Consider the following 14,873-nt stretch of genomic DNA (forward strand, 5'->3'; position numbering starts at 1 on the left):
GCTTTGAATAGGCTGTGGACTCAGCAGGGTGGGGCGCTTCTGGCCTGGGTTTACCTGGCTGAGAGGCACTTGCCTGGGGGAGGTTCCTCCCTCCTGGGTGGAGTTGCCTCCTGGGCAGAGCTGGCTATGGAATTCAGCTCTGATTCAGGCTAGAAATTGGGCTTCCTCTGTGACGGAACCATTTATCTGTCTCAGGAACTGTTTGTTCTCCTGTCTGGTTGCTCTGTGCCACTGGTAGCTGCTCCTGCTTTCGGTTTTAATTTAGAAATTCCGGCGGGGAGGGCCAGCACCTCTGGCTGAGTTCACTTGAGTGTGTGAGCCAAAGCCCAGGACAAGCCTCCCACCAGGGCTGGGGGCATTCCCCTGGGTGGAGCTGGCTCTCACTGATTGGTCCCTCTTGCCCTTTTCAAAGATGGCCGCTTTGTTTTTGCTTTCCCCAGGCCCGCTTTAGCTCCAGTCTGGTCTGGCCCTATGCCACTGTGAAAGCTGGTGCGTTGCTCTGGTGGTGGGGGAAGGGCTACCTTCAAGGAGCTGCTCTGTGGGCGCAAGTGAGAATGTCTTTCGTGGGGTACTCATGCTTTCTCTGTGATTTTGGTCTGTCTGTGCTCAGCCTGCGATCCGCATGTGCCTGCTGCTGTCTGGAGGATTTCTCCCTGCTCACTGGTGTGGTTTAGGTGCACAGAGTGCAGGGCACTATGCCAGAGCCAGCACTGGCATGGCAGCGAGTCGCCGCCCGGAGCTCAAATCTGTGTTTTCAGGCCAGCAAAGTTGATTTTTCCTTCCTGGCCAGAATCCCTGTACTGTTATAACTTACTTGGGCTGTCTTTCTAGGAATGAAAGTTTCTCTGGGATGGGAAAACTGCGATGTTGGAGGGAGCTCAGCTAGGGCTCTGCTGCTCCTCCGCCATCTTCCCTGAGGTTACAGTTTCATACGTTAGGCATTGGGTACATTTCTTGTACTATTTGTTACCTCCTCCCTCATTCCCCCTTCCCCCCTCTTCCTTTCCCTTTCCCCCCATGAGTTGTTCAGTTGATTTACACCAAACAGTTTTGCAAGTATTGCTTTTGTAGTCATTTGTCTTTTTACCCTGTTATCTTAAGTATTCAGTCATATGCTTTTCTTTAAATACAATTTTGTTGTTATTATTAAGAAGTTGTGCAGAGGGGTTACAATTCCATACGTTAGATAATGAGTTCAATTCTTGGATATCACTCCTTCTCTCTCTTTCCCCCAGTTTTCCCTCCTGTTCCTGCCCACAGATTACATAGTATATATTGAATACCATGTCAGTCATATACTTTAAAAATATTTATTCATATAGTGTATTTCTAATTACTAATTGTTCTAATTTCTAATTGTTTTCAACTTTCAGGCTCAACTTTAAAGAAGCTTCTACACACTGGAAATTCTATAAAGGTATTTATATTATTTTAAGTTATTTACTTAGATGACAGTAAAATGGTGCTTTAAATATGTATAATATTAATACATTTAAGAGTATTCTCTCTATATTTATATATGCCATATATAAACATCATATAATATATTCTTAAATTTATTAATGCCACACAGTAAAAGTCCATTGGGCAAGGGAGGTAATCTTTAAAAATTACTAGTCTTTTTTCTTAATTTGGAAATTTTATGACAAATTTTGATAGAAAGGTTTTTGTTCTGACATGCTTTGTAAGAGACATTCTAAACTATTAATAGGCTTCTGAGTTTGGAGTTCCAGATTCTAGTTGTACTTCTGCTGGGTACAGCTAAGGACCACAGCCAAGGCAATGATTGTTCCAATTTTACCAGAATAAAATGAAGGGTACTTTGTCTTTGAGCTTCAGAGATAACATAATTCATGCTATCCCTCTCAGCCATGGTTGTTAAAATAAGTCATCTCCGAAGTATTGCTAATTTTGAGAACTGTTATAGGGAAAAAGAACAGCAGGGCTTTACTTTGGAATATTTGTTTCTAATAGACCTTGTAATTTAGGTTAGAACTGGCTTAATTAAAAATGAATATACCTTTTGTAATGACACAGGCCATGTGATGATGGGATAAGATAGTCCTAAAACCTGAGCAGCCAAATGAAGCCATCTGGAATGAATATTTTATAGAGGATAATTCACATGTAGCTAAGTTGTATGCATGACTTTAAGTAAGTTAGTATATTTTTGTTTTTATGACAATTGAAACCACCAGCCACTTAAGCTTGATGTGTGAACTCTATTACACGTTGGAAAACAGAAGTAATCTATTCCTATCATATTTGTGTCCCTCTTATTTTAAGAGGATAGTCTTGTCATTAAAAGCTATAGAGGGGCTGGGGATATGGCCTAGTGGCAAGAGCGCTTGCCTCGTATACATGAGGCCCTGGGTTCAATTCCCCAGCACCACATATACAGAAAACGGCCAGAAGTGGCGCTGTGGCTCAAGTGGCAGAGTGCTAGCTTTGAGTCAAAAGAAGCCAGGGACAGTGCTCAGGCCCTGAGTCCAAGCACCAGGACTGGCCAAAAAAAAAAAAAAAAAAAAAAGAAATGTTATTTGAGTCAATCAGATTTGTCCTCACACCCCAACCCTGCACCTGGCTCATGTCAATTAGATTTGTCCTCACACCCCAATCCTGCCTGCACCTGGTTTATGCAACTTTGTGATTCTTTCCTTTAAATACCCATGTAAAACTCTGCTTGTGGCCTTCCTCCTAACCTCCGCTGTCGGTGGGTAGGACGAGGCCCGAGTTGCAGCTTGCCTGCTTTTGCAATCAAAAATAAATAAATAAATAAAATAAATAAAAGCTATGGAGTTACCTATTTTATTGCTAGTTTTCTTTACATCTAGTGAACTTAAATATAGTTAACTTTAAAATCGGATCTTGCTGGACACCCATGGCTCATGTCTGTAATCCTAGCTACTTAGGACCTAGGCCTGAGATGTGAGGATGGCAGTTTGAAGCCAAAAGGGCAGACAAATCCAGGAGATTCTTATCTTCCATTAACTTTTCAAAGAGCCAGAAGTAGAGGTGTGGCTCAAGTAGTAGAGTGCCAATCTTGAGCTAAGCAAGAATGTAAGATCCTGCATTTAAGCCCCACTATTGGCACAAAGGGCAGGCAGCTTCTCATCGAATTTTAGACAATCTTTTCTCTTATTAAATATTATGATTATATACAGTGAGAGCTACATCATTCATATCTGATGGTTGAATAATGCAGAGTCAATGTTCCCACTCATTTTCTGTGCTAGAGAAGAGGACAGGTTTGGCTAATATGTGGATTTGGAAGAGTGGAGATAAGAGTACAGGAACATGTATAGAAGTGTACTGTAAACTTAACCAGTTAATGAGGTAGCACTGTCACCAGATAGGATGTCTTTCGTGGTATGTTTTGACTCTTTTGGGAGTTAGTGAGGCTGCAGCTACACACACACACACACACATACGTGCACATGTAGGTATGTGTGTCTGTATCGTCTATTTCTTTGTTTTCCTGCAGAGCATCATGTTCGGTTTGCAGTGTTTTCTTTGGAGGAATCAATGCCATCTTCATTCAGCTGAAAGACAAAAGGAAGCTTCTCCAGTGCCTATCTTTGGAGCTCACTATGTCTTTCAGCTACTATCTGGCATGTTTTCATTCTTACTTGTTTCTTTAGCTTCTTTTATTAATCATCTTTTCACCCATTTAGGAGCACAGAAAAGTAGAGATATGTATATTTGAATTCCAGTAATAAGATGAAGTTAGAAGTCAGTGTAGGAATTTAAAAAAATCCTATGTTTCTTATCAGGTGATGCCATCCATTCAGAACAAGGTGAAATTGTTAAAGAGAATAGATGATAGGCATAGGGCAGGAAAGGCTAGAGAGCTGCATTGTCTTCCTGAGCCAGGTCTTTAGAGTCTTAATAAACTGCAAACATTCTTATTTTCAAGAACATTGTAAGTAGGTGCAGATTATAATGATATGACAATTCTCTTGAAATGATATAAATTTGGAGTGAGATTATCTTTGTCATTGTTTTCATCAGTTATTAAACATTAATGCTATCAACAGTATTGCCTTACACTTATAGCCCATGAGCTATGCAAGGCCCTCAGAATCATTTGGTACATGATGGATAGGCAGGTAATGTCACTCCTCAGCTGCCCATTGCCAGTCTACCTGTACTAAAATTTTTGTATGGCCCCTAAGGATGTTATAAAAATCCAATGGCCCTCATCAGAAAAAGATTCTTCACCTCTGCTTAATAGGAAACACATACTGCTCAATGGGAACTAGCATTACTTTATGTGCCTTACACATGTTTATTTATTTAATTCTTGACAATCTTTTGTGCTAAAAGCTGCTATCTCTATTTTATAGATGAGACTAATATGTTTCTCCATGGTCACAGCTAGAAAGTGGCAAAAGCAGAATTTGATCCCAGGCCCTCTGACTGTATAGCCCAAGCACTTAACCTCTGGTGCTATATTATAGTGCCCATTCTAATTTGTCACTTAATGAAGACTTGCTCTAGTACTTTAATGGTACCTTGAACTTCTAGTTTTACTTCTTCTTTTTAAAAAATTTACCATGTTTATGAATTTTTATGTTTATGCATTGTCTTGATCAATGTCACTTCTTCCATTGTTCTACCCCAATTCTCCCAAGCCCACTCATCCCCTCAAGTTACCTAGTTTCATTTTCACACATGCACATTCAATATTATAACTATATCTTTTTACTTTGCCTCTGTCTGTCCGTTTGCCTCTCTCTCTCTCCTTGCTTTATGTGCCTTATACATGTTTATTTAATCCTTTGCAGTCGTTTGTGGCAAAAGCTGTTATCTCTATTTTATAGATGAGACTAAAGTGTTTCTGTGACCATGGAGAAACATTTTAGTAGCCTAGGCTGTTCTAAAATTCTTGATTCTCTTGCTTCAATCTCTGGAGCACTGGGATTTCAGGCATGCCCCACCATACCTAGCTCTCTAGTTTTTCTCTCTTAAGGTTGATGCTACATCACGGTGCTTTTCTGTAAACACATGTATGTTATTTTCATCACTTTTTATTTTGTTTTCAGATAAGATGTGAAGGAATCAGGCTGTTTCTTTTGTGGCTTCAAGCACTTCAGACAAACTGTGCAGAAGAGCAGGTGCTGATTTTTGCATGCCTCGTGCCTGGTTTCCCAGCAGTCTTGTCATCCAGGGGGCCCTGCACACTGGAGACACTCATCAATCCTAGCCCTAGTGTAGCTGATGGTAAGCAGTATGTGTCAGCAGATCTAACATGCTGAAGTTACTATTGAACTTATCTTGAAGAATTGGTTTTTCATTTTCTTAAACAGAAATACTAATAGGGTCTAAAGAGGAATAATTCTCTGTAATTTTCATTGTATTCTTACAAACAACAAAAAAAGTTATAGCCTGTATTTTATGAAATGATAGGAAATGTGTACTGAAGTGGTAGAAACAGGAATAGAAGGAACAAATTTCGGCAGTAGCAGGAAATAGAGACACATGGTATATGTAAAGTGTTTGCTAATTAAATTGAAATCTGCCTTCCAAAATGACTGACTTTTGTTCTCATCACTATTATTTAATAAGTGGACAATCACCTTGTATTGTCAGTTATGTGTTCTCATGCAGCATTTATGGAAGACTAGTAGTGATCTCTTGGAACCATTTGTATCCTATTGAGTTTTTAAGGAACTCCTGTTAGGGCCCATTGGCTCATTACTACATATCCTCTCATAGCCACATGAGTATCATTTGATCTTTTGAAATTTTATTTATTTATTGTGCCAGTTCTGGGGCTTGAATTAGGGCCTGTGCACTGTCCTTGAGCTTTTGTGCTCAAGGCTAGCACTCTACTACTTGAGCCACAGCTCCGCTTCTGGTTTTTTGGTGGTTACTTTGAGATAAGAGTCTCACAGACTTTCCTACCTGGGCTGGCTTTGAATCACAATCTTCAGCTCTCAGCCTTCTGATAGGATTATAGGAGTAAGCTACCAGTGCCTGGCTTTAGCAATTGATCTTAGACTAACCAAAGCAGAACTTGAAAGAGGAGAGATGGTTCAGTGGGAAAGGTGGACATTTGTATTTCTCTATCCTTTATGCACATTCATTTGGAGTTTAGCATTAGCATTCCAGTGGTTAGATAGGTATATTATAATAAGACCATTTTTTCAAAACCCTATTTTCAGTTTAACTTTGAAAGTTATTAACTTGTTGTTTTCTATTCTACAGCAAAGATATATCCAGAAGAGATAACTCCACTCCTACCTGCCATATCAGGAGAGAAAATCAGTGAGGACCAAACCTGCTTTTTTCTTCAAATATTGTTGAAGTATATGGTTATTCAGGTCAGAGAAAAAGCAAAGCTCTCTGAATGATGGGCTTGTTCTTAGGAAGGAGGAACTATTGCTTGCCTTCTTTTTTCTTTGAGTCTATATGTTTTATTTCTACTTTTACTTTAAGATGACTTTTCTGTGACTTCAAGCAGTGCAGGCACAAGTGCTATTTTGTGGAAATGTGTTTTAAACGATTTCTCATTCTTTGTCTCTTCCCTAGAGGAGAAGGCAGTCCTAGAGGCTGAGCAGAGAGCCAGAGGCAGGCTGGGTAGGCAGGGTTATCTTCATGTAAGAAGCCATGAAGAGCTATGAGCTTGACCTGCTTCATGGTGCACATTCCTTTTTCTTAGATTCATCAATAAAATATAGAGCTGAATTCAGTTTTTGATTCTAATAGCTAATTTGTCCTTTGCTTTCTATTTCTGTACATCAATTGTGTCAGAATAAAACCCTTCCATTCTTTTTTCTCAGTGAATTCTTCTTTTGTCCCTATTCCCCACCTAGGTGTAGTCTAGTCTGACCTTCCCTTCATAGCCCACTATTGAAATCACCATCTTCTCTGTCCATTTCTTCACCATACACTTCTTAAGCACCCACTGTTCTTTACCTTCTGCCAGTTATGGCTGAAATGCCAGTTCCCACACTATGATACAATGGTGGGGTCTAATGACCTATGTATGGGGAGAGTGCGCTTCAGTTTTTACTCTACTTGTTTGTTGAGATGACTTGGCAATGACAACCTTCTTATGAGATTCTCTTCTCTCATGTTTTCTTCTGGCCTCCTCTTTTTCTTCCCACTTCTTTCCAGTTGTCTCTAGGGAATTGTGCTTTTCTCTGCCATCTCCCAAGATTCAGTACTTGACTTCCCTTTCTGACTACTCAACCTTGCTGGGCAATCTTGATCTCTGCCTTTACTCCATGGTATTTAGTCAGTACTAGAAACACAAGGACTTTACCATGTGGGGAATTTGACAGAGTGTGTGTCATCTGGCTCGCGCTTGAGCTCTTGCCTTTCTATATGTATCTTAAATGCTACCTGTTCAGAAGTGGTGGGGCATTGATTTGTCCTCAGAAGTCAGCATAAAAGTACCTGAACTTGCACACACTGGGGGCCTATGCTCTTATTTTAAATGTGTCACTAATGAGTTGTGTGATCTAAATAAGTCACATAAGTCTCTTTGATCCACGTCAGAGGGATTCGCATTGATAGAGCATAGAGCTTTGTGGGGGCAGCTTTTATGTTCATGTCTGTGACCCTTGCCTTCCCTTCTGTCTGTTGGGGTGAGTCTTCATAGCAGAGCTTTAGGCAGGTTTGGATGCTGAACCCATCTGCCCTAGGGGCAGCCAAAGCATCTCTTCATTTATTATCTCAGGTGCTACACAAACATTATCCTTTTCTAACTGTGTTACTAGTGAAGGAAGTTGAAAAGCCATGATTTAGTCTGACAAGAACCACTGATAGATCCTCTCTTAGCACCCTCCCTCCCTTCATGCCACCTTTCCTTTGGCAATATGAGAATGAATGTGTCTCAATAACAGGCTTTCCGCTTTGATCCTGGGGGTGCAGCTAGCTAGTGAGCTGTTTTGGATTGTTCACATTATACACAGCATATGGTAGGTTATTGAGAGAGAGAGAGAATGTTCCTTAATTCTGTGGAAGCTTTAAACTGAAACCCTAACTAGACTAGCAGATCTGACTTATCTCAGCCAGTGAATTCATTTTAATGAGGGGAATGTCCTTTTCAAAAGTCTATACCACATGCTTTCTGATACTGATTTTGTATGTAGATAACATTGGATGAAATCACTGAGAGACATTATGTCTTTAACTCCTCTTATTAAAAATGGCCTTTTTTGATTTTAGTAAAAGTACCTGATTATTCTTGACTAAATCTTTTAAAGGCATAGAAATATTTAATCACTTTAAAGAACACCTGGGTAATGTGGGGTTTCTGTAGTAGGATGTGTGAAAATACTTGGTAACATTTTAAAAAAGCATTCTGGTCATATTTTGATCAATTAAGGTATAATTTCATTACATTCCGTGTATGTAGTATTATTTGTTTTTTTCAATGTAAGGTATGAATTTTAATCATAACAGTATTTCAGTATATGATAATTTGAATATAAATATCCATATTTTCTTTTTCATGTATTTTCCTTAGGCTGCAAGCTTGGAGTGGAAGAATAAGGAGAACCAGCATACTGGATTTAAGTTTCTTTTTACACTATTTCGAAAATATTATCTTCCTCATTTGTTTCCATCTTTTACTAAGTTAACAAATATCTACAAACCTGTACTTGGTAAGTACACATTTGAACTCTAGATTTTCACAGGAAAGCTATGCAATCACTTTCAGAGTAATACCTTATTTAGAGAGAAATTGTCACTTTAACTTTGTATTGAATAGTAACTTTATTATTATAAGAGGTGTGACCCAACTAAGATATAGTTTACCTAAAGCAATAAGGGGGAACCATGGTTCCTATACTTAGAAATAATTTAAGGGATGGGAATATGGCCTAATGGTAGAGTGCTTGCCTTGTATACATGAGGCCCTGGGTTCGATTACTCAGCACCACATATATAGAAAAAGCCAGAAGTGGCACTGTGGCTCAAGTGGTAGAGTGCTAGCCTTGAGCAAAAAGAAGCCAGGGACAGTGCTCAGACCCTGAGTCCAAGCCCCAGGACTGGCACAAAAAAAAAAAAAGAGCAAGGAAGAAATAATTTAAAAATGTGAAGTTTTGGGCATCATTATATTTGCTATCTTTTAATGGAAAAAGATGTTTTGTATCTCCATGCTTCTCTCATAGATGGTGTAAGGTAAGCCCAGACCTTGCTCAGTGAGGAGGCAGGCCAGCCCAGGGCACATAGTTGCCCACAATATGTTCTTTTATACTTGTCTTTCATATAGCAGATACTATTGAGAGTTAATTATGGAGGGAAGATATGTATGTGATTGGATAATCAAGGGACAACAAGCCCCAGAGGGTTAAGAAATATAAAGTAATTTCTAACTTAGCTCCTAAAGTTTACTTCTATAATAAAAAAAAATGAGGCTCAGGTAAAACCCACAAATAGAGCTAAAGATAGAGTGCTACGCTTAAGCAAAAGAGCTCAGGGAGAGTATCCAGGCCCTGCGTTCAATCCCTAGGTTCAGCCCCAACAACCACAAGAAAAATGAGGACCAGGTACAGTGACTCATACCAATAATCCCAGCCAAGTGGTTGTCAGATACAGATAGATCTTGGTTTGAGACATACATACACAGGCAAAAAGTTAGCAAGACCCTATCCCAGAATAAGCCAGGCATGATGATTCATGCCTGTGATCCCATCTATATAAGACACAGTGATAGGAAGTCCAAGGTCAGCCCTAGGCAAAACTGAGACTCCATCTGAAAATAACTAAAGCAAAAAGGGTTGGGACTGTGGCTCACTTGAGCATATGTCTAGCACGCATGAAGTCTTGAGTTCAAACCCCAGTACTATCTAAAAAGGAAAAAACAAAAGAAAGAAAGAAACGAGGAGCCAACTGTGGTGTTACATGCCTGTAATCCCAGAACTCAGAAGCTTGTGACAGCAGGATTGCAAGTGCAGCCTGCATACTGAGTTGCAGGCCTTTTTGGCCAGCAAGAGCCTATTTGAAAGAAACCAAACAAGGTTAATGAATATTCACAGTAATCCCTCTCTATCTCCTCAGCTGCTAATAAAATAAAATTGAAAATTGGAGAAAAAAAACCCTAACCAACAAACAACAAAAGAAATGAAGATTCACAGGTCAGAAGCATCCCTTAGAGTGGTGATTGGAGACAAATCACCCTATTAAAACAGATAATATTAGTTAAGTTGAATGATCAAGAACAGCCTTAGAGGAGACTTGGCAGGTGGAGCTGGGGCTGTCACAGGGCCACCTCATAGCACTGGAGGCCTTACAGGGCCCTTGGCAGTGGTGGTGCTTCAGCTATGGCAGTGGAAGAGGTAAGGATGAGTGGCAGGGGCCTGTGACCAGGAGTTACCTCTGGGCCTGGCACCATGAAGTCTCCTTTGGAGGGGAGAGCAAGGAGCCCAAAGTAAAGGGCTATGGTTGAGGCTGTGCATCGACTTGACCTCATCCTTTGCAACAAAACTGCTTATCAAAAAGTGTTCAAACCAGAGAACACTAGCACGAAGAACAAGCTGTGTGAGCTCTATGTCAAGGTCATGTTCCAGCATCTTGTAGACTGTGGAAAGAAGGCTAAAGGACTGCTGTGGAAAAAGATATACTATGAAGTTATCCAGCTTATCAAGACTGATAAAAAGCACATCTACAGCAGTACCACATTGGAATGAGCTACAGAAAACACCTGGTCCCTGGTATTGGCTTCTACCAGCAGCTCCTTCTCTATATCCAGCCCTCTGTCAGTTTGAACTGCAGTGCTGCATTGACTGGTCCTATTTCACTGACCCCCTCATAGGAGCAGAGAATAGCTCAGGGCAGTGCATGGTGATCTGGAAGCAGGGCTGTAGGGGAGGCTTTTGGTCAGGAATGTCTCAGCTTCTCTCAGTCTGGAAGCATAGTGGGACTTGGGTGTGGATCTCGGTTCTTCAGCCTTCCCCACCCAGTGCTGGCCTAGCTTCCAGGGCTATGGTCAAAGAAGCAGGTTCCTGCCCCCATCCTTGAAGATAGCATGTTTTGGGAAAACCTGAGGGCAGTATGGTCACCACACCCCCAATGCCTGGCAGAGATTGAAAGATGCAAGCATCACTTAATAAAGATACCCAAGCTAAAACAACAACAACAACAAATCCAAAAACAGCTATGGAGGGAAAAAGATCACAAGAGACATTATTCCATCTGAGGATGTGCTCAACTAATTCAGCTTTCTTTGTTGTGTGTATACATGTGTGCACACACACGCGCACACACATGCACACACACACAATGCACACAGGCAAGGAGGAGGGTAGGTGAAATTTGTATGTTTTGAAGTATATGGAGTACTAGCTTTTAGAGATATTTGAATATGTATTTTATTAAGTATATATGTGGGTGTTTTTAAAAAAAGTTGAGTTTGAATTTATATGTACTACACACACACACACACACATATATATACATGTATCTATACTATAGTCACTATAAAACCTGTTCACTCTCAATAGGTTAGAACTTATTTATTGAAAAGTTTATTGCCTCAGGCAGATATTCCATTTGTACCAAAAATTAAGAGAAAATTGACAATTTCTTTATATCTCATTAAATGCAAAGAATGTGAAAGGAAATGTATTCTTCGGAAATGAGGGCATCTGATATCTCAAATGTAAAATGTGACTTTCTGGATTTAGACATAAACTACATTATGTTGATTCTGTTTCCTTGGATTCTTCTAAGAAAAGGATATAAAACAAAAGTCAGTGGAGTTAAATTAGTGGAGTATTAGATATTAAAATGCTTGAAATGATTTCAGAAGTTTATATGTACTTTTATATTTGTGGCAGTCATAAAATAAGATTAAGTTAGATGCAGTGTATATGAAGAGATCTTCAATATTTTAGTCTCAAGATTTGTCAGAATTGTTAAAAAGAGTAACCTGCCTACTTTCTCCATGGCTCTAATATTGTAGTTGTGTTCGAACAGTGGTTGCAGCCACCTTTTTTTTTTTTTTTTGGTCAGTTTGCAAAGCAGAATTGGAAAGGCCTACTAAAAGATGATATTTCTGTGTGTATTTGTGGATCGTCATTTTTAGTTTCTACTTAAACTACCAAATATATGTGAATTTAAGTGAAAACTGAAACATGGATAGAGATTATGCAATGTTAAGAGTCACCTAATATTTGTTCTTATTTTCTACCAGATGTCCCACATTTGAGACCAAAGCCAGTGTATATCACCATAACTCGAGATAATGAAACCACATACAGTACCAAAATTCCATACATGGCAGCTCGTGTTGTTTTTATTAAATGGATTGTAACCTTCTTTTTGGAAAAAAAGTATCTAACTGCAACACAAAACACTAAAAATGGAGTTGATGTATTACCTAAAATCATCCAGGTATGCCAGTCATCATCTTTTTTTTTTTTTTTTTTTATAAATTTTTATTGTCAAACTGAGGTACAGAGAGGTTACACCTTCATAAGTTAGGCATTGGATACATTTCTTGTACTGTTTGTTACCTCCTCCCTCATTCCCGCCTCCCCCCTCCCCTTTTCTCCCCCCCCCCCCATGAGTTGTTCAGTTCATTTATACCAAACAGTTTTGCAAGTATTGCTTTTGTAGACGTTTGTCTTTTTTTTACCCTGTGTCTCTCGATTTTGGTATTCCCTTTCTATTTCCTAGTTCAGATACCAGTATACACGGTTTCCAATGTACTCAGATACCAGTCATCATCTTTTAAATCTCTTAACCATGAATAGTAAGACACACTAACACATAGACAAAGACATTGATTATGAGAGCTATGGGTCTGTAAGTTTTGGATTTATTGGCTTAATATGTGCAATGTTGAGGTGTTAGAGGGAGCCTCATGTATATAGAATTGCCATAACAAGGCAGTCACAGAGGCAGGGGAGGAGTACTAAGGTGGCAGCACAGATAGGCATTCTCCTTTTGCTTTCATTCTCATTCCTTTGTTCAAATGCTAGAGATCTCTGAGCATAAGCACAGGCTCCTATCTTTCCTTCACCAGGCACTGGAAAGCCCTCAGAGAACATTCACATAGCTGGCCCAGGGAAAGGTTCATGCTGCCAGCTCCCTCTGGCATCTTAGGGAAGGGAATGCATCAACAGCTCATGATTTTCAGGATCGTTTTACTATGCTGAGGTCCCTAGAATAGTAAACCATTTCTGCTCGAGGCCTTCAGAAAAGGGTTTTCTGTCTTAGCCTTGCTCAGATACATAGATAAAGGGTCTTTGCAGTAGGTGATGTTGGTTAGGGACTGTGTATTTGGTAGAGCACTACTGCATATGGAGGGCAAAGAAGTTACTTCACTAGGAGGGACATGGTTTTGGATACTTTTTTTGTTTCTTTTCCCCAAGAATTGGGACAAGAAGAATGATATACTTATTGCAAGCTTGCTGATACCCTAGAGCTTCAGGTAGTATGCCTTTTCCTGAGCTAGGAGAACATACAAACCCAGGAAGCAGACCAATAACTTCAAGGTTATTAGAGCCTTAGAGTCATTAGATATAGGAATGGTAAATGGAGTCTGGAATATTTTATCCCATTGGAGAAAGCTTACTAAGAACTTTCCAAAAAAAAAGTCTGAGGGAGATAAGAGTTCCCATAAGAATGACAAAAGTTTCACTGAAAGTGTTTTTAAGAAGTCAAATTTTGTAACTTAAAAGTTTTATAGAGGGCTGGGAATATGGCCTAGTGGCAAGAGTGCTTGCTTCTTATACATGAAGCCCTGGGTTCGATTCCCTAGCACAACATATATGGAAAACGGCCAGAAGTGGCGCTGAGGCTCAAGTGGCAGAGTGCTAGCCTTGAGCAAAAAGAAGCCAGGAACAGTGCTCAGGCCCTGAGTCCAAGCCCAGGACTGGCAAAAAAAACAAAAAGTTTTATAGATAGAATGCAAGTGGTAATGACCACACCACTACTGAGAACAAAATTGTGTTTTGTGGAAACATCTTACAACCCTGAGTAAAAATATCATCAGAAATCAGAAATGAATAATACCTGAAGGCAGGTTCAGATCTACTTTACAGATGTTTAGATAAAATGGTAAAAGAATGAAGAATAATAGGGTAAATAATAACAAGAAAAGTTTACCTAAAAAAGGACATGTATGTCCCAGAATGAAAGGACCTTTGAGTTCCAGGAAAAATAAATGCAACAGACCTATATACCCTGATGACTATGCTGTGGAGAGATTGTTACTATCCTTCACAGTGGGATGTGTGTATTTACTATTGCCAGTGTAGCAAATTGTCACAAATTGACAGATTTGGCAAGGCAAACTTACTATATTATAGTTTTGGTGATTAAAAAAAGTCCAGAATGTGTCTGTGAGCTAATACAATGAGGTATTGGGAGATCTGGGTTTCTTCTGTAGCTCTAAGAAGGATTTTTGTTTCCTTGCCCTCTCGTTCCACTTCATTCCTTGGCTCATGTCCTTGTATCACATCACTATTTTCATCCTGTTTCCATTGTCACCTAATTTCAATCCCTGATCCTCTTGCTTTCCTCTTATAAGGACTTTTCAGTTACATTGGACAATTTAGTTAATTCAGGACAATCTCCTCATCTCCACATCCTTAATCACATTAGCTGAGTCCCTTTTGCCATGTTATGTTATATCTATGACGTAGTTAACAGATTTGGGGAACCGAGATATGGACATTTTTGGGGAAGGTCTTTAGGGCCTATCTCATTTGTTTCTTGTATTCCCTTTTCTTCCCTATACTAGTATGTTTCCCATCTCATCTCATGTTTGTCTACTGAGTTGCACTCTTCATTCATGTAAGTTAAAAAGCAGCAGTTGTTTTCTTATTATAATTATGAATACAGACTACACAACTTAAAGGTTCACTGTGTATGTCCACACATGCATATATTACATGTATCATGCATTG

The 14,873-nt window shown here is 39.5% G+C and overlaps 1 protein-coding gene across 1 annotated transcript in view; it reads left to right on the plus strand.

Moving 5' to 3' along the window:
• The window catches only part of Ralgapa2 (Ral GTPase activating protein catalytic subunit alpha 2), a 304,413-nt gene that overhangs the window by 71,535 nt on the left and 218,005 nt on the right, over positions 1-14,873 (plus strand). The window contains exons 5-9 of the mRNA XM_048348713.1: positions 1,374-1,417; positions 5,046-5,223; positions 6,211-6,326; positions 8,480-8,618; positions 12,152-12,351. Of these exons, the coding sequence (XP_048204670.1) occupies positions 1,374-1,417; positions 5,046-5,223; positions 6,211-6,326; positions 8,480-8,618; positions 12,152-12,351 (677 nt within the window). The remainder of the gene's footprint in view (positions 1-1,373; positions 1,418-5,045; positions 5,224-6,210; positions 6,327-8,479; positions 8,619-12,151; positions 12,352-14,873) is intronic.

The sequence above is a fragment of the Perognathus longimembris genome, chromosome 6, assembly GCF_023159225.1.
Source record: "Perognathus longimembris pacificus isolate PPM17 chromosome 6, ASM2315922v1, whole genome shotgun sequence".
Classification (NCBI taxonomy): domain Eukaryota; kingdom Metazoa; phylum Chordata; class Mammalia; order Rodentia; family Heteromyidae; genus Perognathus; species Perognathus longimembris.